Raw genomic sequence first — 25,015 nt, forward strand, 5'->3', positions numbered from 1 at the left:
CATCCTTACACACCCACCAGAGTCTGACGGTACTGTGGGTCACTGGGTGCAGAGCAGTGGTCCAGCCCCTGCTGCGGGAGAGGGGGCGCCACTCCCAGGTACCACTGCACTGTCTTTGAGCTATTTTAGAGTCCGGGGACTGTCAGAGAGCCCCCACACACAGGTGATCCCTGCCCAGAGAATCGCACCTCCTGGTCAGTGGGTGGACCTGATGCTGACCAACCCACGAGGAGGGGTCTGCCCCTGCTTCTAGAGGCCCCTAAACTGCCTGCCCTAGATCCCCCCAACTCCATGTCACACCCTGTCCTTCACAGACTAATCAGCCAAAATCCATCACGATTTTCTAGTTCAGGAGAATCGAGATTTTATATTTTTATAAATATCCTTTAACAGCACAAAGTAGAGAACACTTGAAAATTAACAAGTAACGATACCCGTGTTAATGGCAAAATAGCAATTTGCTGGATAGCGTCTAAACCACAGAAGGTCACATCTCACAGACACAGGGTCCAGGAGCCAAGGTCCTGGCTGGCTTGCCCATCGAGAGAGCTCAACTGGGGCACACAGGGCACCTCTGTCAGGAGGCCTCACCTCCTGGGTCACACACGGCACCTCTGTCAGAAGGCCTCACCTCCTGGGTCACACAGGGCGCCTCTGTCAGGAGGCCTCACCTCCTGGGTCACACACAGCACCTCTGTCAGGAGGACTCACCTCCTGGTCACACAGGGCACCTCTGTCAGGAGGACTCACCTCCTGGTCACACAGGGCGCCTCTGTCAGGAGGACTCACCTCCTGGTCACACACAGCACCTCTGTCAGGAGGCCTCACCTCCTGGTCACACAGGGCGCCTCTGTCAGGAGGCCTCACCCCTGGGTCACACACGGCACCTCTGTCAGGAGGCCTTACCTCCTGGTCACACAGGGCACCTCTGTCAGGAGGGCTCACCTCCTGGTCACACACAGCACCTCTGTCAGGAGGGCTCACCTCCTGGTCACACAGGGCACCTCTGTCAGGAGGACTCACCTCCTGGTCACACACGGCACCTCTGTCAGGAGGCCTTACCTCCTGGTCACACAGGGCACCTCTGTCAGGAGGACTCACCTCCTGGTCACACAGGGCACCTCTGTCAGGAGGCCTCACCCCTGGGTCACACACGGCACCTCTGTCAAGAGGGCTCACCTCCTGGTCACACAGGGCACCTCTGTCAGGAGGACTCACCTCCTGGGTCACACACAGCACCTCTGTCAGGAGGACTCACCTCCTGGTCACACACAGCACCTCTGTCAGGAGGGCTCACCTCCTGGTCACACAGGGCACCTCTGTCAGGAGGACTCACCTCCTGGTCACACACGGCACCTCTGTCAGGAGGCCTTACCTCCTGGTCACACAGGGCACCTCTGTCAGGAGGACTCACCTCCTGGTCACACACGGCACCTCTGTCAGGAGGACTCACCTCCTGGTCACACAGGGCACCTCTGTCAGGAGGACTCACCTCCTGGTCACACACAGCACCTCTGTCAGGAGGCCTCACCTCCTGGGTCACACAGGGCACCTCTGTCAGGAGGACTCACCTCCTGGTCACACACGGCACCTCTGTCAGGAGGACTCACCTCCTGGGTCACACACGGCACCTCTGTCAGGAGGACTCACCTCCTGGTCACACACGGCACCTCTGTCAGGAGGCCTCACCTCCTGGTCACACAGGGCACCTCTGTCAGGAGGACTCACCTCCTGGTCACACAGGGCACCTCTGTCAGGAGGCCTCACCTCCTGGGTCACACACGGCACCTCTGTCAAGAGGGCTCACCTCCTGGTCACACACAGCACCTCTGTCAGGAGGACTCACCTCCTGGTCACACAGGGCACCTCTGTCAGGAGGCCTCACCTCCTGGTCACACACGGCACCTCTGTCAGGAGGACTCACCTCCTGGGTCACACACGGCACCTCTGTCAGGAGGACTCACCTCCTGGTCACACAGGGCACCTCTGTCAGGAGGACTCACCTCCTGGTCACACAGGGCACCTCTGTCAGGAGGCCTCACCTCCTGGTCACACACGGCACCTCTGTCAGGAGGACTCACCTCCTGGTCACACAGGGCACCTCTGTCAGGAGGCCTCACCTCCTGGTCACACAGGGCACCTCTGTCAGGAGGACTCACCTCCTGGTCACACAGGGCACCTCTGTCAGGAGGACTCACCTCCTGGTCACACACAGCACCTCTGTCAGGAGGACTCACCTCCTGGTCACACAGGGCACCTCTGTCAGGAGGCCTTACCTCCTGGTCACACAGGGCACCTCTGTCAGGAGGACTCACCTCCTGGGTCACACACGGCACCTCTGTCAGGAGGACTCACCTCCTGGGTCACACAGGGCACCTCTGTCAGGAGGACTCACCTCCTGGGTCACACACGGCACCTCTGTCAGGAGGACTCACCTCCTGGGTCACACACAGCACCTGTGTCAGGAGGACTCACCTCCTGGTCACACAGGGCACCTCTGTCAGGAGGCCTCACCTCCTGGTCACACACGGCACCTCTGTCAGGAGGCCTCACCTCCTGGTCACACACGGCACCTCTGTCAGGAGGCCTCACCTCCTGGTCACACAGGGCGCCTCTGTCAGGAGGACTCACCTCCTGGGTCACACACAGCACCTCTGTCAGGAGGCCTCACCTCCTGGTCACACAGGGCACCTCTGTCAGGAGGACTCACCTCCTGGTCACACACGGCACCTCTGTCAGGAGGACTCACCTCCTGGTCACACACGGCACCTCTGTCAGGAGGACTCACCTCCTGGTCACACAGGGCACCTCTGTCAGGAGGACTCACCTCCTGGGTCACACACAGCACCTCTGTCAGGAGGCCTCACCTCCTGGTCACACACGGCACCTCTGTCAGGAGGACTCACCTCCTGGTCACACAGGGCACCTCTGTCAGGAGGACTCACCTCCTGGGTCACACACAGCACCTCTGTCAGGAGGCCTCACCTCCTGGTCACACACGGCACCTCTGTCAGGAGGACTCACCTACTGGGTCACACACGGCACCTCTGTCAGGAGGACTCACCTCCTGGGTCACACACGGCACCTCTGTCAGGAGGACTCACCTCCTGGGTCACACACAGCACCTCTGTCAGGAGGGCTCACCTCCTGGTCACACACGGCACCTCTGTCAGGAGGACTCACCTACTGGGTCACACACGGCACCTCTGTCAGGAGGACTCACCTCCTGGGTCACACACGGCACCTCTGTCAGGAGGACTCACCTCCTGGGTCACACAGGGCACCTCTGTCAGGAGGACTCACCTCCTGGTCACACACGGCACCTCTGTCAGGAGGACTCACCTCCTGGTCACACACGGCACCTCTGTCAGGAGGACTCACCTACTGGGTCACACACGGCACCTCTGTCAGGAGGACTCACCTCCTGGTCACACAGGGCACCTCTGTCAGGAGGCCTCACCTCCTGGTCACACAGGGCACCTCTGTCAGGAGGGCTCACCTCCTGGTCACACACGGCACCTCTGTCAGGAGGACTCACCTCCTGGTCACACACGGCACCTCTGTCAGGAGGGCTCACCTCCTGGTCACACACGGCACCTCTGTCAGGAGGCCTCACCTCCTGGGTCACACAGGGCACCTCTGTCAGGAGGACTCACCTCCTGGTCACACACGGCACCTCTGTCAGGAGGACTCACCTCCTGGTCACACACGGCACCTCTGTCAGGAGGACTCACCTACTGGGTCACACACGGCACCTCTGTCAGGAGGACTCACCTCCTGGTCACACACGGCACCTCTGTCAGGAGGACTCACCTCCTGGTCACACAGGGCACCTCTGTCAGGAGGCCTCACCTCCTGGTCACACAGGGCACCTCTGTCAGGAGGACTCACCTCCTGGTCACACACAGCACCTCTGTCAGGAGGCCTCACCTCCTGGGTCACACAGGGCACCTCTGTCAGGAGGACTCACCTCCTGGTCACACACAGCACCTCTGTCAGGAGGACTCACCTCCTGGTCACACAGGGCACCTCTGTCAGGAGGGCTCACCTCCTGGTCACACAGGGCACCTCTGTCAGGAGGACTCACCTCCTGGTCACACACGGCACCTCTGTCAGGAGGACTCACCTCCTGGTCACACACAGCACCTCTGTCAGGAGGACTCACCTCCTGGTCACACACGGCACCTCTGTCAGGAGGGCTCACCTCCTGGTCACACACGGCACCTCTGTCAGGAGGACTCACCTCCTGGTCACACACGGCACCTCTGTCAGGAGGACTCACCTCCTGGTCACACAGGGCACCTCTGTCAGGAGGGCTCACCTCCTGGGTCACACACAGCACCTCTGTCAGGAGGCCTCACCTCCTGGGTCACACAGGGCACCTCTGTCAGGAGGACTCACCTCCTGGGTCACACAGGGCACCTCTGTCAGGAGGACTCACCTCCTGGTCACACACGGCACCTCTGTCAGGAGGACTCACCTCCTGGGTCACACAGGGCACCTCTGTCAGGAGGCCTCACCTCCTGGTCACACAGGGCACCTCTGTCAGGAGGGCTCACCTCCTGGTCACACACGGCACCTCTGTCAGGAGGACTCACCTCCTGGTCACACACGGCACCTCTGTCAGGAGGGCTCACCTCCTGGTCACACACGGCACCTCTGTCAGGAGGACTCACCTCCTGGTCACACAGGGCACCTCTGTCAGGAGGCCTCACCTCCTGGTCACACAGGGCACCTCTGTCAGGAGGCCTCACCTCCTGGTCACACACGGCACCTCTGTCAGGAGGCCTCACCTCCTGGGTCACACACAGCACCTCTGTCAGGAGGACTCACCTCCTGGTCACACACGGCACCTCTGTCAGGAGGACTCACCTCCTGGTCACACAGGGCACCTCTGTCAGGAGGACTCACCTCCTGGTCACACACGGCACCTCTGTCAGGAGGCCTCACCTCCTGGGTCACACACAGCACCTCTGTCAGGAGGACTCACCTCCTGGTCACACACGGCACCTCTGTCAGGAGGACTCACCTCCTGGTCACACAGGGCACCTCTGTCAGGAGGACTCACCTCCTGGGTCACACAGGGCACCTCTGTCAGGAGGCCTCACCTCCTGGTCACACAGGGCACCTCTGTCAGGAGGGCTCACCTCCTGGTCACACAGGGCGCCTCTGTCAGGAGGACTCACCTCCTGGTCACACAGGGCACCTCTGTCAGGAGGGCTCACCTCCTGGGTCACACACGGCACCTCTGTCAGGAGGGCTCACCTCCTGGTCACACACGGCACCTCTGTCAGGAGGCCTCACCTCCTGGTCACACAGGGCACCTCTGTCAGGAGGACTCACCTCCTGGTCACACAGGGCACCTCTGTCAAGAGGACTCACCTCCTGGTCACACACGGCACCTCTGTCAGGAGGGCTCACCTCCTGGTCACACAGGGCGCCTCTGTCAGGAGGACTCACCTCCTGGTCACACAGGGCACCTCTGTCAGGAGGGCTCACCTCCTGGGTCACACAGGGCACCTCTGTCAGGAGGACTCACCTCCTGGTCACACACGGCACCTCTGTCAGGAGGGCTCACCTCCTGGTCACACAGGGCACCTCTGTCAGGAGGACTCACCTCCTGGTCACACACGGCACCTCTGTCAGGACGCCTCACCTCCTGGTCACACACGGCACCTCTGTCAGGAGGACTCACCTCCTGGGTCACACAGGGCACCTCTGTCAGGAGGACTCACCTCCTGGTCACACACGGCACCTCTGTCAGGAGGCCTCACCTCCTGGGTCACACAGGGCACCTCTGTCAGGAGGCCTCACCTCCTGGTCACACACGGCACCTCTGTCAGGAGGGCTCACCTCCTGGTCACACAGGGCGCCTCTGTCAGGAGGACTCACCTCCTGGTCACACAGGGCACCTCTGTCAGGAGGGCTCACCTCCTGGTCACACACGGCACCTCTGTCAGGAGGCCTCACCTCCTGGGTCACACAGGGCACCTCTGTCAGGAGGCCTCACCTCCTGGGTCACACACAGCACCTCTGTCAGGAGGCCTCACCTCCTGGTCACACAGGGCGCCTCTGTCAGGAGGGCTCACCTCCTGGGTCACACACAGCACCTCTGTCAGGAGGACTCACCTCCTGGTCACACACGGCACCTCTGTCAGGAGGACTCACCTCCTGGTCACACAGGGCACCTCTGTCAGGAGGACTCACCTCCTGGTCACACAGGGCACCTCTGTCAGGAGGACTCACCTCCTGGTCACACAGGGCACCTCTGTCAGGAGGCCTCACCTCCTGGGTCACACACAGCACCTGTGGCTGAGTGCACACCCGGGCCTCAATCCCCTTGGAAGTGATATGGGAGACATGGCTGCCCTCTCTGCCACTCTCAAGTACACGTGTGTGCCTCACGCTGTCCTACGCACTGTTCCAAGTCCTTCCGAAAGGCAGACTTCCAAAGTGTCACAGGAAGTGGCCTAGGAGACTGCCCTGGAACTGAGGACTGACCCCGATAACTGCCCCCTCGTGCTGATGGCTGCATCCCAACATCGAAGCCTCAGAACCAGAGGTCTCATAAACATCACGGTCCCTACCTTGGCTTCCAGGTTCATGTGTAGGTTGGTGGGCAGATCACGGGAAGTCCTGGCACAAGAACCTTCAACCTGTCAGTTCTGAAGGGCAAACTCTCCTTTGCAGGTTCTTCCACTGAAAAAGGAAGAGAAAAACAGTGTGGTAAAGAAAAAGGGAGGAGAAACTTGGGGCTGCGACTCGTCTGGTGGCAGGTTTGAATTCTGCAGTTTCAGAGGACCCCCCAGCCTATGGCAGTGAGGACAGGCTGAGTGGCATGTCCCCGACAGTCCATTCCCTTGCCCACCTTCCACTCTCCCTGGACTGGTCTCAGATCCTGTGCAGTAGACTGTCAACACAGTAAGCTGTTGGGAAGGAACACTCTGTGACGTGTGAAGTTAATTCAAATGGCACGGCATGACACCTGTTCATGCTACCCATCCTCATTTGCAATATTTCATGAAGGAAAAGATTTAGCTAATAAAATTCAGGAAAACTAGAATTTTAAAAAACAATAAAATTACATACAAATCTATATATTCAAAAGTATCTTTCAAAACATCCACAGGTAGAATAAAGGACATTTTTATGTGTAACACCTAAAAGCTAAATTCCTCTGCATGCTAACATTGACCCTTTAGGTCACATAGAGTGGATTCCTAGCTGTGTTTCAGCCCAGCACTTAAAAAATACACATTTCCCATACCTAAAATTTCCAGTTTATCTTAGCTTAAACCACACGACACAAATTAATATTTAAACAACCTGCAGGATCAATGAAGGGCTTCCCTTGAAAAAAATCATGAGGTACGATGTCAGTATAATGAGCCCACTGCCAGAAGGAAGCTTGCTCTGCACAACCTCTCTACCCCAAGGATGCAGCCTGCCAGGGAAAGAGCACCCAACCCCACAGTGCTTCATGATCCACGAGAACCACTCAATGAGGCCGCTCAAGAACGTTAGGCACCAAGACAACGAACTCTACTTTGCCTCAGAAAACACCCTATATTTGTTCAGAGATGTGTGTTCATGTGTCATTTATGGTCTCTAGACTGATCCTCTGAATGCTGTGGCTGCCTCCAAAATGTCACAGCTGAAGTGTGCTGAGACCAGGTCAAGGAGCCACCTACAGAACAACCGCTGCTTAGATATGCTCTGAACTTCCCGTGTGCAGCCTAGACCAGGCGGATACAGCGCCACCTCTTAGATATGCCCTGTGTAGCCTGGACCAGGTGGATGAGCCACCCACAGCAGCTCCACCTCTTAGACATGCTCTGAGCTTCCCATGTGCAGCCTGGACCAGGTGGGGGAACAACCCACAGCAGTTCCACCTCTTACACATGCTGTGACTTCCCGTGTGCAGCCTGGGCCGGGTGGAGGAGTCACCCATAGCAGCTCCTCCTCTTAGACATGCTCTGAGCTTCCCATGTGCAACCTGGACCAGGCAGAGGAGCCATCCACAGCAACCCCATCTCTTAGATATGCTCTGGAATTCCTCTATACAGCCTTGGCCAACCACACGAACTATGTATAACAGAATCACTTATTAGGCAGAGTGAGTTGCTGATAGTTGCAGCTAATTTTAAAATTGAGTGCTTTCAAAATCATGCTTGCGATTCCTTTAACCATTCATTCCACACAGACCCTGTTCTTTTCTATGGAGTCCTGTCTCAAGGAGTCAGCAGAGGTTTATCTTACACGTTTCATCTGACTGCTGTTTGGTTGCGTGGATGAGTAGGATAGTTTGAGGCACCCTAAGTGTGAGTCAAAAGTGAATTTAATGTGACCTCTATATTTTTGAAACCTGTAGTACTATTTAATAAGCAGTGCAATTAGTTGTCACATTAGATTCTCTGTGTCATCTCATTCTTATTTGGACTCCATTCAGGTCCAGGCGGACAGGTATATTTAACGTAGAGCATTGGAATCCCTCTCACGCCAGGCTGGAAAGGTGACTTGACCGCCCACTTCCGCCTTGAGCCAAGATCTGGACACTAATTTGGATGGCTGGAGACAGTGGTATTTAACCCAGTGACGAATGAGTCTGTGAGTGACTGGCTGTCTGTGTCTGGCTCCACACTCGGAGCCATCTCTTTATCTATTCTCAAACACACCTCAACAGGACAGTTAATCTCACAGAGGCACACCCAGCGAGCCCTCTGAACAGCCATGCCATTCCCACCTCTCGGGAGATGGCCCTTTCTGGTCCCAGACTCACATTTCCATGGCTACGTGACAACTGTACTTGGTGAATGAACATGTCACTTTTTGCCCTTGTTCTTGCTTTTCAGATGATCGGGTTATTGGAGTGTGACTGACTTGCTGCTCTGTCTACGGTGTGAAGCTCAGCTTGTGTGCACCCGAGAAAACACCACCACCCTCAGCTTAATGAAGACGTCCTTGGCTCCCAGGAGTGGGCCATGCCCCGGATCACACCTCGGCACCCAGGGCAGTTTCCACTGGAGACTCGAAGTGTGCCCCCATCTCAGCTGCCCTGTGGCAGCAGGTAGGGCTGCCCTCCCCCGTGGCTGAGCCCCCCCACGTGCCATCTGTCAGCGAGCCCCATACCTGAGTCACCCAGTCCTCCTTCTTGCCGTCCACACCAAGGCGGCTCGCCACTGCTTTCCAGGTCCACCCACTCCGTGCCATGCCCACGAGGCCAGCTGGGCTATGGTCAGTGCTACCGACTTCTGCAGCACCTCGGTCCTCTCTGCCCCACCTCCTCACCCAACACTTGCCGGCAGGCAGCCTCGGGCACTGACTCGCCCACTTCCCACCTCCCCGGGCCACCCCTCCCGCTATCCCACTCCAGCGCCACTGACTTTCAGTCTCAGAACAAGAAAAGCGCATTCCCACCATCCTGCGGCTGCACTGGCTCTCGCCCAGGCCTGGACTGCCCTCCAGGTTAATGTGGTGTTTCCCACTCATCACTCACACCCCCGCTCAAGTGTCCCTGGAAAGAATCTGCCCCACTTAACTCCTTCCGCTTCCAGTCGCCAGTCAAGCCCCTGGTCATTCTCCAAATAGTCTCAGCATATGGACCATGTGCTTCTGTTCTCACAGGGTCATCGAGAACCTTCTGGAACCCCTTCCCTCCTCCAGGTCATGCCCTGCTCTGCTTCTCTCCGCGGCCCCTGTCCAACTCCATCCTCCTGCATGGAGAGCATGTTTCCCAGGGTGACAGAGGGCTCGAGATCTCACTTAGGTCGATAGCCAGGGCTGGTGGTGCTACTGAACAGCATTTGTTGTGGCCTAAACAAAGACACGTGATCTAACTAATTATAATATGCCCAGCTCTTCAATAGTAAATTGCTTTATTGTGATGTTATGATTTCAAATCATCATCCCTTACTGGGAACAAAATTAAACACACCGAGGGCTGTTCGTCTCTTCTCCGTTCTGCCTCTACCCTGTACCTTCCATCATTCTCCACTGTGATTAATGGGTTTAATTTACTTTCACTAGGATGTGCAGGGTTGGTAGACGGGAAAGTGAGACTGTTAAAAGCCTCTTAATTAGACTAATAATGCCAGATCTGCACGCACTAACAGGGTGCACTATTAATTAGCTTTTTTTAGGTGGTCTCTGAGTATTTCAAAGCTGAAATAATCTTGATGCTACCGGGAGATCTGCTAGGTTGACAAACAGCGTGTCATTGCACAACACTTCAGAGAAAGGCCTCCGGGCTCTCAGTGTGCGGAGTCATGCTCTGAGGTTGCCCTGCAGGCCCATGGGGCCTGCTGTCCCCATCTCTGCCTTCCTGCCCATCTGCATGGGCAGTGCACCCTGCCAGTCAGCTGATCTTGGCTGGTGGGAGCCCAGCAGATCAGGCTACAGGAGCTGAACCCCATCTACAGAGAACAGGTGCCCAGACCCCGGAGGCTTCCTGAAGCCACAGACAGTGCTCAGCCCTCTAATTTGCAGACTTGACATCTTTACTAAGCACTTGTCATGCGTTTGGCTCCAAGTTGGCAGTTTGAGATGTGACAGCAAAACTTGTGTGAATTTTTCCTTCTTCACAATTTCCAAGCACAACGTTCTTCCGACAGTGGGTCTTGGCAGTCTCAGCATAACTGCTATAAGACTTGGCAGCTTCTCTTTGGCACGTCGGAATAGGCCATCATCACTACTCTTGTGCTTTGGGGCCATTATGAGGTAACAGAAGGATGTGTGAACATAGGCACCACCGTGATAACATGACTGTCAGATGACTAAGACAGTTGCACGATTACTAACGGGTGAGTAGGGTATACAGGATGGATATGCTGACAAAGGATGATTCTCTTCCCAACAGGATGGAGCAGGTGGCACAAGATTTCTCTCTGGCACTCAGAAGAGCACCCAATTTAAAACAAGAATGGTTTACCTCTGGAATTCTACATTTAATATGCTTGACCACAGGTAAATGAAACTGGGAAGTGAACCTGCAGATTAGTGCTCCGTGGGGTTTATCCCCTGGCCAACTTGAGACTATCAGGTTGTGTGTAAAGCAGGCTGTGACCTTGCACTGGGTCACGGTTGCTCGGGACAACCTTCTCTGCTAACACCCTCCCCCTGGGATCTGCCCATATTTCTCTACCCCTGTCTCTGCGGACCTTGGGGTGGCTCCCCACACCGAGGCCCAGGCTGCACTGCCTTCTACTTGGCCTGAACACAGGTTCATCTGGAGATGAACCCACAGGACAGAGCCTACCTTGAGCTGGTTCCTACTGGGTGCCTGATGCATGCTCCCTATCGAGGCCAATGCTCCATGTATCTTATTACTTTTAAATTTTTACACATCTCACTAAAGCTGACTAGGCCATTTGAACAGGTGTCCATGCCTTGTGAGGTGAGTGGACATTCTGTGTAAAGAGTTAGGCATGTTCAGGGCTGGGGCTCAGGGGTACAGCGCTTGCCTAGCCTGTCAGAGCACTGGGTTCGATCCTCAGCACCACATGGAAATAAATGAATACAATAAAGGTATTGTGTCCATGTACAACTAAAAAACGGAATATTTTTAAAAAGAGCTGGGCATGTCCACTGTGAGCTTCTCCACTGCCTGCACCTGTTCTCATAAGGATACAGGACTATATTTGGTGGGGGAAGCGTGTGCTCCCAAATACAGATGTTTTCAAACAAAAATTCCCAAAGTGTATGAAGTATCTCAGTGGAATCTACAAGCCTTGTTGGGCGTCCCCCACCAGTGCCCTGTAGTTACCCTGATAGAGGATGCACTCAGACATTTTCATAAATCCCTATAACATAGTTTGCTCCATTTCAAACCCAGCACCCTCCCCTGTCCTCCCCCCATGCCTTCCTCTATTCCATGGTCTTCCTACTTATTTTTAATGGGTACGCCATCTTTACATATGAAATCGGAATGCGCTGCCGCAGACTTGTACACGCACAGAACATGTTGTGGTCAACGTCATGCCCCCGTTCTCCCCTTTCTGCCCCCCCATCCCTGTGGTCCCCTGATTGCACTCCAACACTCTCCCCTCTATTCTCACGAGTTCCTGTTTGTCAGCCCTTTTTTCTCTCTGGCTTCCACATGTCAGATAAAACACTTCACCCTTGACTCTCTGGGTCTGGCCTGATGTTCCCCAGTCCATCTATTTTCCTGCAAATGACCTAATTTCATTCTTCTTTATGGCTGAATGAGCTCCATTGTGCATGCCCATCACATTTTCTTTATCTGTTCATCACTCGACGGCACCTGGGTGGTTCTGTGGCTTGGCTGTGGTGGACTGTGGACATGTACCACTGCAGTAGGCTGATTTCTAAACCACACGGGTACTCTGTGAGAGGAGGGCCCAGGTGTGCATGGTCTACGAAGAGCACACTAGAAATCTGTCGAGGTCACAGACTGACGATGGATTCAGAGAGAGTGTGGGAGGAAGGTCTGCTGGGGCTTGCAGCTTGAAAGAAGTGACAAAAGAAACCCAGGTCCCCAATGATCCCCCAGGAGCCCCAGTGGTCTCCTGTGCCCGGCACAGTCTCTGTGCCTGTGCTTCCTGTTAGAGCACACACTGGTGAGCACGGGTAAGCCCCGGCATGGGACACACTCAGGGACACCAAAAGCAGCCTAGGATCTTGTGCTTGGGGAGGCAACAACTCCAGGCAGAGCAGGGGAAATAGACAATCTTCAGAGCAAAGACTCAGCAGACCATCCACCTTAGGTAAGCAGGGAAGGCCCGATACCTGAGCTACCAGCACCTCCTCCTCAGCCCAGAGCCATGACTTCACGGGTTCCAAGGCACACTCGCGGAGCCGGAGTCAGCGCAAGACTGGTGATCAAGCGTCGCACCCTCAGATAGATGAAGCCCGGCCCCATGGCACAGCATGGAAACAACGTCTTCCCTCTTCACACTGAACGCTGGAGACACGGCAGGTAAGATCTGCAGCTGTGAAACAGGGCACAGCCGCGCCGAGTCTCGCCAGAGACCACTGCATCTTGCATACCTTTGGTGGTCTCGGGCTGCTGACTCTTCTACCTGCAATTCCTTTCTGCTGTCAGGAGGTATTCTCTGCATGCCGTCTCTATCCCACCACCGAGCTCTAAGCAACCTCAAGTTAGGGATGGAATTGAGCCCCTTGGGACATGGAATGCACAGCCTGTAGACACACAGAGCTGCCCAGTGCCCAGTGCCATGTTGGAGGACGGAGTAAATGTCCTCACTTTAGAAAGTGGCTATTTTTCCAAGAAGCAGCAGCAGAAGCTGACGGGGTGGGTGACCTGCACTACACAGAAGGTGTGAATGGGCTTTCCCATGCTCCCGTTCCAGCCGGGGTTGGCGACTCAGGCTGGACGCAAGTTGCAATCTGTCTCTCTGAGCAGCACCACACGGGTTCTGAAGCATTTCTAAATGAGGTAATTTTATTTTACGCAGCATTTCTTGTAAAAATTATTGTCTTTCTGTACATCTAATTAAAATAAAGACGTAATAAAGAATTTACTGTTTTAATTAGGACATAGATCTTAAAGCAATTATCGCACAATTAATAATTCTTTAACAGACTTTCTTGCACAAGATGAATAAAAACATTTTAGGCTGTGAAAAATCAATACACATTACTCATTACAAAGCTACATAAAGTACCTGAGTCTTCGTGACCTGCTTTCTCCCCTAAACCAGGGGAGTTTGGAGGGTCATTAGCTATTTGTAACCTAGTGGAACTTCACTTGAAAACCAGAAATCTTAAGTGGCACTTGTGTTAGGGTCACTTAGATGAAGAGCCACATAGCAGTGCTCCGTGAGAGAGTGACAACCGACTGGAGCCGGCCACCACCGTGTGTCCTGGTGTGAACGAGTGGCCCCACAGCACCGAGGAGCAGACGTGAGAGTTCCTTTCTAAGTGTGCTCAGGTCCCATTTTTGCCCCACGCCCCTGGGCTCAGGCAGATGAGCCTGCGGGGGACACAGGACCCGAGACCCGAGGGCAGCTTCGGCAGTGCTTCGAGTCTGGCCTCCTCTGTCTTTTCCCGTGATTCTACCACAGGAAGATCTGGGAAGCACAAAACCACATCACACCACACCAAAAAATAAAGTCCTGGTGATTGTTGAATCCAGACAGGAAAGGCTGAGTCGCAATAAAAAGGCACTGGGAGGAAGAAATCAGGGTTGGTGACCTAGCTTTTAGTCACTTGTCCCTGGTTAACAGTTTGGACCTCTACACAAGAGCCAAGACCCCAGGCCCTGTGACGCCCACTGTTCAGAAACAGCTGCCCAAGGCTGGGGTGGACAGTGCCGGATGGCCATTGGTGGCCTGGGTTCTTGTTCCTGTCTGGGTGGTTTCCTGGGCTGTCAAGGGGGCAGGTGGCAGAGGAGGACGGACACAGGATCATGGTGGGGGCTGTCAAGCCTTCATCAGCGCTGCTGGGCCTGGGGGCCGTCAGTGACGAGGAGCTTCAGCCTTCAAGGAGGACGGCAGGGCTGCAAGGTCTGTGACTGGGGAGGAGTCTGCTCAGGAGCCTGGGAGACCTGCAGCGGACTTTTCACCAGCTTCTCAGGAGCGAGTGCTGAGGAGGCTCATTCCGGAAGGTCCCACCCCTGATCCCATCACCAGGGAACCTAGCTTATAGCACAGAGACTCTGAGGGACATTCTAATACATCCAATCGTGGCACAAACTTGTGGACACAGTACCTGTGGGATTTTACACAAGCAGAAAAACAAATGAAAAAAATAAGCTTCTTCTCAGCAAAAGAAACAATCAACAAAGTGAACAGAGAGCTACATTTGGGAGCAAATGGTTTTGGCCATACACACACCAGATAGCACATTAATCACTAATCTCCAGGATATATAAAGAACTCAAAAAATTTAACACCAAAAAAAAAAAAATCAACAAATGGCTAAGGAACTGGACAGACACTACAGACACTTCTCAGGAGAAGATATATAATCAATCAACAAATATATGAAAAAATGTTCAACATATCTATAATTAGAGAAATGCAAATCAAAACTACTCTAAGATTTCATCTCACTTCAGTCAGAATGGCAACTGTTAAGAACACAGACAACAATCAGTGTTGGCGAGGATATGGGGGAAAAGGCACACTCATTCATCACTGGTGGGACTGCAAATTGGTTCAACCACTCTGGAAAGCAGTATGGAGTTTCCTTAGAAAAGTTGGTATGGAACCACCATTGACCCAGCTATTCCACTTCTCGGTCTATACCCAAAGGACTTAAAATCAGCATACTATAATAATGTAACCACATCAACGTTTATAGCAGCTCAATTCACAATAGCTAAACTGTGGAAACAACCTAGATGTCCTTCAATAGATGAATGGATAAATATACACAATGGAATATTACTCGGCATTAAAAGAGAATAAAATTATGGTATTATCCACATGGATGGAATTGGAGAATATCATGCTAAGCAAAGTAAGACAACTCCCCCAAAACAAAGGCTGAATGTTCTTTCTGATAAGTGGATGCTGATCCCTAATGGACGGGGGGCCATAGGAAAAATGGAGGAACTTTGATTGGACTAAGGGGAGGGAGCATGGGCACAAGAAAGATGGTGGAATGAGACGGATATCATTACCCTAGGTACATGTGTGACAGCACATATGGTGTGATGCTACATCATGTACAACCAGAGAAATAAAAAGTTGTGCTACATTGTGTACCATGAATCAAAATGCATTCTGCTGTCATATATACCTAATTAAAATAAATAGATAAATAAATTTTAAAAATAAGGCAGTTAGAAAGAGGAATCTATATCTTTACAAAAGCAGTCATTTGGTGGAGATTCTCTGTAACACTTCTGAGTAATCAGGGGTCATTTTCTTTCCCAGAAAGCACTGAAATATGCTTCAACAACTACCCAGATTGTGAGAACCATGAAAATCTTCCTGTTGAGTCTTGGCAGTATTAAATTTTCTTTCCCATGTCGACGTAAACGCCACAGATGCATGGCGTCTTCAGAGGAGCAATTTGTCAAGTAATCTACGGTAAAGTCCACACACTGAAAATTGGCTCTGGACCACGTTCCAACTTTTGGCCATGAAGCATCCCAGTATAGATGTGCAGAACTTCAGCTGCCCTCCCCCAGAGGACCACAGATCCAGATTTAGAGAGATCTCCAGATGCTCGCCATGTGGGAGGAGGTGGGAAAATGCTGCCCTAGAGCCTGGGCTCAGGGCTGGAGGGCTCGTCCCCCTCCACCCAGGCTCACTCTGCAGACAGGAGGAGGTCAGGGTGTTCTACAGCTAGAGCCAGAGCTACTGTTGTGTTATTTGTGGTCCATGCTCGGCTTTCAGGCAAATGGGGAGAAACAGCAGCCAGGCAGGACCATTTTGCATTGAGAAGCATCTCTAGCTTAGTTCTGGCTGTAACTCAGAGACAGTGTCCTAGATAGGAGAATGGATGGTTTAGAGAAATCCAGTGTCCGTTAAATAAATCACAGTCGATAGGTGAAGGCAAAAATAGAGAGCTCTTCTGAGGCCTCTGAGATGACTTAGCACCAACCTAAATATGACAACCCAATTTCAAAGCAGTAGCCAAGTTCTGAGCTTCGCGGCCCCAGCCAGGACACGGAGAGAAGCCGTCTTTCTTCAGTCTGGGATGAAAAGCCTTTAACAAAGCATTCTGCACTGTATGAATCATAAGTGAATATGCTAATGGATATGAACACACAGTCTCTAAAGACGAAACCCCAACTCTCCCAAACCTACTCCGCACACTGAGGTCACAGACTTCAACTGCATGTCCTGCTCATGAGCAAAGGTAATGCAAAAAAGCTCTGTGGATATAAAAATCTCTCTTCCCAGGGATCAAACTGATTTTTAGACATCACTTCATTAATTGCTTTCTTAAATCTTTCTCCCTTAATCTCACTGATTTTTATATTTTTTGAACCAGCAAGTTCCCTATTTCTTGCATATGAAGAGTTCACTTCAATTAGAATTTAAGCATCTTCTAAAACAGGGAGCTGTATCTCCACTGACAAGGTTACCAGAGGGGACCGGGGACAAGAGAAGGGACTCCACAGTGAGAATGTTTATTTACGAACAAGCCAGAAGTCCAGTGGATGTCCCAGGAAGACCGTGCCATAACGGACACCCTTGTCTGAAGTACTCAGGCTGCATCGATCAAGAACGATGCGGAATGTCTCAGTGTTGAAGGGGAACAAATGCAGGATACATTATTAAATAAGCTGCCCAACAAAATCATGCAGCAATCACCAGCCACCAGGGGCTGTTTGCCAGGAGCAAGGTCAGTTTCAGACCAGACACACTCCTGATCTCCACAGTGACCAGTCTGGCAGCAGGAGGGAACCGTGGGGGCGTGATGCAGTACCAGCAAGTGCTCTCTGTGGAGCGTGTCCCACGGGCGGGGACTGGAAAGTGCTTCACAAGCATCACATTGAAGGATCCAGAGAAACCAGAGAAGGTGTCCCTGCTTTCACCTATTAGGAAAAGTAGGCAATCCAGGCTCACGCACTGCACCTGAGCAGGTAGGACTGCCTGTGCCAGGTGTGGTCAGGTGGCCCTCAGGGTGCTCTGGACATTGGGTATGGTTTCCGTCACTGTAACTCAGCATTATGACGCCCCCTTGCTGTCTGGCTCCTCTCCACAAGGGGAACCTTTCTTCTGCTTGGTGTCCTCTGTCCAAGGCTTGTCCCCAGCAGGCATCAACCACTGGTGTCAGGGGAGCCCTGGGCAAGGTGGCCAGGAGACAAGCACCTCGGGCAGGAGCAGGATGAGAAGTGTACTCACAGAGCCGGGCTCTGGCCTCCACTGGAGAAAGTGTGCGTGGGCACTGGAGGAGAGCTGGTCCAGGACCCACAGGGACACGTGTGCGCAGCCTGCGCAGGTCCTCCAGCGTACTTCAGTCATCTTGAGACGGCCCCAGCACCTGACACGAAGCCATGGAAGTGTGGCTGTGCTGCACTGTAGGGAATACTGGCAAGACACGGTCTGCAGTGCTCAAGCCTTTCCCCAAATAGTTCTGTCCCTGGGTGGAAGGATCCCTGCAGGTGGGCTGCAGACACGGAGGGCCTGTTCCTTCCACCCGGCTGTGGGGCGCCCTGGGGCACTCATTCCACACAACTAGCTCTGTGTTTTATCTTTCTCAGTTTTCTCCAAATTTCTCTTATGATAACAATCTGAGTGTTACCTGTTAGTAACGCCTCCTCTTGGGCCCTACTTCAGACTCAGTTACATTTCAGACGGCACGAGAAGAGCCGGGGAAGTTGCTTGTGATAAGGGGGACAACAGAGGGACTTTTCTCTGGGTGCTTCCGAGTCACCGAGAGGAGGAGGTGGCTGGAGAACTGAGCTGGCGAGCTCACGCCACTGTGTTCTGACATCCCCCAGGATTCGGCTACAGAGGACACTCTTGCTCTTGGTCAAGTGGCTGTGCTGGGCCCTTCCCACCATCTGCAGTCTACTCCACAGGGTGGTTTGGAGCCTCAGGGAAGAAGTCAGGTCCCGTGCAGGGCTTGGCACACTCCTGACTGTGTCACATGCTGTGGGTTGGCCTGACTAGGGTCTTGAGGAGCAGCCCCAAGAAGTCATCCAGGGTCAGGTGATAAGAAGCAACTGAAGAGGAATTTGAAGGATATGGTCACTTTTGTGAGTTCAACACTCTAGGTGTTTAAGTAAGTGGGAAAGAGGTGTCCCTGCAGAGCCAGGAGAGGTGTAGGAAGGAAGCTTCTTCTCATTCCATGTGCTTATTTCTACACTACCTCAGTCTAGACAATCATTATCTGTTCATGTCTTTATTTTGCATTTTGAAAATGAAAACAGTCTTTTCTAATGCTGAGGGGAAAACAGGGAGATAGCTCTATGATATGGACCTCTCCCCCAGGAGAGGGGAGAGGGGATCATGTGTGCAGGGACCCCAAAATGTCATCTGTCAGATGACACTGGCCCAGCGAGAACCTAGCCTGGGCCCTGGCTTGCACTGCAGCAGGGGCAGACCTGGCTCCTCAGGCCAGGCTCAGCCCAAGAGTCCTTCTCCAGGAGCCTGGCACAGCACCCAGAATTGTACCTGGGATTGCACAATTGACAGTTGGACCTCGGGATGACGGTTGTTCAGCGAGAGCTTGTGGTTGGCGGTGACCACGGTAACTACTGCTCTCGTCAATCAGCACGAGGCAGTCAGCCTTGCAAGGCTGGTCATACCTGGCTCCTCTGCAGGCTGCCCTCACTGCCCCACAGCCAAACTCCCTATGTGTGCGGCTGTGCCTGAGGACCAGGCCTCCCAGAGCTTCAACGGTATTTGCTCAAAACTCTGCATCTGATGAGCATTAGGATCTGATGCTCGGGGCCTGTCCTTTGTCCACTTCTTTTAGTGCAGAACCCCACAGAGTGCTCAGCCTCCCTTGGGCAGCTCCAAGTTCCAAGGTGACTGTGCTCTGAAGTCGATCCAAGAGCCTGGGTTGGACTGGAGGCCTGAGGGCTCCTCCTTTCCTTCCAGGCAGGATTCCGTCCTGCACTGACTCATTTACACCGAGCAGATTGGGCCACACTCCCAGAGACCAGCCTGGAAGACTCTCCCCACGGAACTGATTCTGGAAACAATCTCCCTCCTGAATACTAGTTACAGACCAAGAGGTAGTGCTAAGAGCCATAGCCGAGTAGGAATGATGCAAGGCATTTTTGAGGTGACACCAGCAAGCCATTGAGATGATAATGATTATGTTAAGATGTGTATTCAATTGGAGGTTAGAGCCCTGCTCTCCCCCTGGGCCTGCTACTTTGGAGCCCTCCTGGGACTCCCGGAGAGTTCCCATTGGTTGGGGAAGTGCGGTAGGAGGGATTTCTGGAGGAGGGATGGCCGGTTGGTGTGGTGTGTCCCGGGAGAAGGCCGCTGCGTGGTGGCGTTTGCGGGAGTTTTGGAAATAAAGTTTGTTCCTGCTTGAGTGGCTCATGATTTTGAGCCCAGCCAGACTGCGGCAAGGTAGAATCAGAAAAATACTATTTTAAAATCCCCAAATAAACCACCAGATTTAGATGGAAATCATCAATGGACAAACTCCCACTTGAAAGCTACTAGTTAAAACCACTAGATGAGCAGAGCAGCTGGGTCCAACCCCCAGGGTCACAAAGATAAATTTAAGGAAAAACTGCTAGATACTGAGGGTGAGAGTGCTCAGGTCTGTGACGGAAGAGAGCCTCCGGCCTGCAGAGAAGCAGGTGTGCAGGAGCAGAGACCTGCCCAGGCTGCGGGGAGGCCTCGGGAAGCGGGGCGGAGGCCGACTGAGTCTTACAGAGCTTGAGGAGGAAAGAGGAGCATTTCAGTTTAAAGGCGTTGGCCGAGACACCAGCACGTGTTCACGGCGCCCTGCGAAATTCATTCCTGCTACCTAAGAGCAGGTCCATACCCACCTCACCATGACCTGTGCTCAGCACCATGGAGCACACCCAACCCTGGAGAGGAGACGTGTGCACGTGGTGGCTTTAAGTGACGTCTGCCATCTGCTCGGGGAAGCAGTGCTCAGCCAGTGGCATTCACAGTGACAGTCCTCACTTCCCGGAGCTTCCTCCCTGGGGACATTCTGAACCCAGCTGGGAGGCAGTGGGTGTGGCCAGGGCGTGGCATCCTGGGTGTCTGTGCCCCTCTCCTTGTTCACGTTCCCCATCTTCTAAAACAAAAGCCTCAAGCACTTTAGGGAAGGGACGCACTGGCCAGGGCTGCAGGTCTACACATCTCAAGAGAAGTGGTACCCTGGAAGGCTCTTTGCACGAGCTAGGCTGTGTTTGCACAGATGCTCCGTGAGGTGGATTCAGCCCCAAGTAATCCACCACAGCAGGAGCCCAGAGCTTGCTCCTGAAGTGAGAGCCTGGGACCTGCACACTGCCTGTGCTCCGTGGAAGGAGATGGGCTTTCATGGCACTTGCTCCATTCACTGCAGCGTCCAAGCACCTCTGTTCTGCCCTCCCCTCCAGAAGCAGAAACCCGGGAGGGATCCCTGGATGCTGACGAAGAGCAAGTTCACTAATGGAGACTGAATGGAGCAGTTGAGAGCTGCCGTTCTGATTAAAATGAGGAACAGCTAAGAATCCCTGCCGGCAATTTGGAGGAAGCTCTCAGTGTTTATTTTTAACATCATTACTTACCATTCGTGAAGGGAAGAGGCAGAAAACTTGTTGCCTCAATTAATTAAAAGAAATAAGCTCTCAGAGAGAGGCAGGGTTTAGCAGAGCTCTTACGTTGACGTCTACCAGTGTTTCTAACCGTGGGGTTGAATCAACTGAATACTGACCATTTAGCCAGATTCATCCACCTGATTCAACCACCCAGACGTTTCAGTTTCCACATCTGAAGATTTTAACTTTACAAAAAGGAAAGTGTCCGTTGATAGCTTTATCACTCTCTGAGTTCTGATTCTTCCTGTCTGCACCGTGATTTCTCCAGAGACCGGTCTTGACCTTTGTGTTTGTGTGGAGAACCCAGACTGTTGTAGGCTGTGGCCTGGACAAGGCTTGTCCCAGCTCCCGCGCTGGGGCCTGATGGTGCTCTGCCGCTGTGTTGGGTGGTGGGTCTGGTGGGAGGACTCTGAGCCCTGGAGGTGGAGACCATGATGCCTCTGCTTTTCCAGAAGTGAGTCTTCTCTCAGAACAGGAGAGGGTGCTGCAAAGCCTTACTGCCCACCATGCTCTGGCTCTCCTGCACAGGCCTGCCTGCCCTCCACTCTTCCATCACCTCTGTGGTGCCAAGATCTTGACTTCTCGGCTACAGAACCCTGGGCCCAGATGAACCTCCTTCTTTTATAAATGACTTGGCCTCAGGTCTTCTGTTGCAGCAACGGAAAATGGACCAAGACGGCAGAAATGGTGGAACTCCAGGTTCTGGTAGACATGCATGAAACAACCGACTCCTGTTCACCCACGTGTCCGTTTCAAACATCTGACAGAAAAAAGAGATCTGCAGGGCTCATGCTGTTTCTTTAATGTGAACAAAATCACTCAGGTGATTTAAGGCACTCACATTCATCTGGCTGCTGTCCTGTGGCCCAGCCCTGCCTCCAGGCAGAGTTCCACTCACTCCAGCTCTGGATCAGCCACCGGTCTCCAGAGACGCCTTTGGTCTGGTCCTCGGGCTTCCCAAATGCCAAGCACCCTCAGGACCCAGCCCAACGTGGTCTTCCTGAAGCCGCTCTCTTCACAAGCTTCCTGCCCCTTAACAGACGTCACCCAGTGGGTGGCGTGGCCTCAGCTCCTCCCTGGAAGGCGGCACCATTCCCAGTCGGGCCCCAGGGTCTAGCCTGCCATCTGCACTCTGGTCACTGTCGCTGGTCACATGGAAGGAGAAGCAGCTACCTCCACTGCTGGGGGAGGCTGGGGGGAGGCTGGCGGGAGCCGAGGCCAAAAACAAGCGCACAGCTCCTCTGGGAGTTTCACCTACTAAACGACAGTGCTCTCTCGCAGTTCCACATTCTGAAAGCAAATTCAAAGCACAGACAGGGAATAGTAACGAAAAGAGAATTCCAAATGCAATTCACGATTCAGAAAATCCATAAGATGAAAATAGAGATATTATGGAGCTTTTAAAATGAAAATTAAATCTTATATTAGACAAAGGTGCCAAAAACATGCACTGGAGAAAAGACAGCCTCTTCAACAAGCAGTGCTGCAAAAACTGGAAATCCATATGCAACAAAATGAGATTAAATCCCTGTCTATCACCATGCCCAAAACTCAACTCAAAGTGGATCAAGGACCTAGGAATAAAACTAGAGACTCTGCATCTAACAGAAGAAAAAAGTAGGCCCTAATCTCATCATGTGGAATTAGGCCCCAACTTCCTTAATAAGACTCCTTCGACACAAGAATCAATAAATGGGATGGATTCAAACTAAAATGTTTCCTCTCAGCAAAAGAAACACTCTGTGAGGTGAACAGAGAGCCTACATCTTGCTAGCAAATTTTTACCCCCCACACATCAGATAGAGAACTAATCTCTAAGGTATATAAAGAACTCAAAAAGATAAACACCAAAACAACAAATAACCCAATCAATAAATGGGCCAAGGGTCTGAAGACACACTTCTCAGAAGATGAAATAAATCAATCAACAAATACATGAAAAAATGTTCACCATCACTAGCAATTAGAGAAATGCAAATCAAAACCACTCCAAGATATCACCTCACTCCAGTCAGAATGGCAGCTATCTATTATGCATACAAACAACAATAAGTGTTGGTGAGGATGTGGGGAAAAGGCACACTCATACACTGCTGGTGGCACTGCAAAGTGGTGCGGCCAATATGGAAAGCAGGATGGAGATTTCTTGGAAAATTGGGAATGGAACCAGCATTTGACTCAGCTGACCCTCTCCTTGGTCTATACCCAAAGGACTTAAAAACAGCACACTACAGGGACACAGCCACATCAATGTTTATAGCAGCACAATTCACAATAGCTAGACTGTGGAACCAAACTAGTTGCCCTTTAATAGATGAATGGATAAAAAATGTGGCATATATACACAATGGAATATTACTCAGCAATAACATAGAACAAAATCATGGCATTTGCAGGTGAACGGATGGAGTTAGAGAAGATAATGCTAAGTGAAGTTAGCCAACCCCCAAAAACCAAATGCCGAATGGTTTCTTTGATATAAGGAGGCTGACTCATAGTGGGGTAGGAAGCGGGAGCATGGGAGGAATAGACAAACTCTAGATAGGGCAGAGGGGTTGGAGGGGAGGTGAGGGGGCAGGGGTTATTAATGATGGTGGAATGTGATTAACATCATTATCCATTATGAAGACACCAATTGGTGTGAACATACTTATATACAACCAGAGATATGAAAAATTGTGCTCTATATGTGTAATAAGTATTGTAGTGCATTCTGCTGTCATATACAAATAAAAATTAAAACATAAAATGATGATTAACCCAACACTCTAAGTTTATTTGGCACTAGAACACTTCCCATTGAAAATCATTAAAGAAATGATACTATTCAAGGTGTTGCAACTACAAGTATATATATAATTTTTTAAAAAGAAATCAGTTCAGATCTACAAACGAAAGCCAGAGCTGTTTGGGAGGAGTTTGTGGGTGGGTTGGACAGAGGTTCACTGGACAGTCCTGGGCCTGCTTCTCTGTCCCCCTCCGTGGTCCACACCTATGCCACCTGCAGGAACCCAGGGGAGGGCACAGCTTGTAAACGTGGCACCACGACAAAATAGGTTTCCTTTCCAAAGGGAATCTGGTCTTAACGGGAGAAATGAATTCCATCTCCAGGCTTCACTTGGTTGTATAGAAAATGGGAAATTTTCAGCCTATTTCTATTTTTTTCCTTATTAAAATGAAGAATTGGAAAATAAGAAAATTCATCCCAAAGTAAATAATCTCCCAGTTATTGACTTGCTTGTTGCTAAGCCTTTCAGGACACACACCATCATATTATGGCTGATGAGACCCAGGTGCTCCACATGACTATAACCCCACACACCTCCCTACTGCACCTATACACCTAAATGGAACATGTCCTACTGTGTGCCCCAGATGCTCCACATGACTATAACCCCACACACCTCCCTACTGCACCTATACACCTAAATGGAACATGTCCTACTGTGTGCCCCAGATGCTCCACGTGACTATAACCCCACACACCTCCCTACTGCACCTATACACCTAAATGGAACATGTCCTACTGTGTGTCCCAGATGCTCCATATGACTGTAAACCCCACAGGTGTCCATCAGGTGAGAGCACACCTCCCTACTGCACCTGTGCACACACACATGTCCTACTGTGTGTCCCAGATGCTCCACATGACTATAACCCCACACACCTCCCTACTGCACCTATACACCTAAATGGAACATGTCCTACTGTGTGCCCCAGATGCTCCACATGACTATAACCCCACACACCTCCCTACTGCACCTATACACCTAAATGGAACATGTCCTACTGTGTGTCCCAGATGCTCCATATGACTGTAAACCCCACAGGTGTCCATCAGGTGAGAGCACACCT

General features: G+C 52.3%; 1 protein-coding gene across 1 annotated transcript in view; it reads right to left on the reverse strand.

Annotated features, from left to right (window-relative positions):
• Positions 1 to 6,651: 6,651 nt before the first annotated feature.
• The window catches only part of LOC308638612 (uncharacterized protein), a gene marked incomplete at its 3' end in the record, with an annotated part of 78,077 nt that continues 59,713 nt past the window's right edge, over positions 6,652 to 25,015 (reverse strand). Inside the window, exon 7 of the mRNA XM_081276232.1 lies at positions 6,652 to 6,699. Within this exon, the coding sequence (XP_081132358.1) occupies positions 6,652 to 6,699 (48 nt within the window). The remainder of the gene's footprint in view (positions 6,700 to 25,015) is intronic.

The sequence above is a fragment of the Spermophilus citellus genome (genome assembly GCF_964194105.1).
Source record: "Spermophilus citellus genome assembly, chromosome: 19".
Lineage (NCBI taxonomy): Eukaryota > Metazoa > Chordata > Mammalia > Rodentia > Sciuridae > Spermophilus > Spermophilus citellus.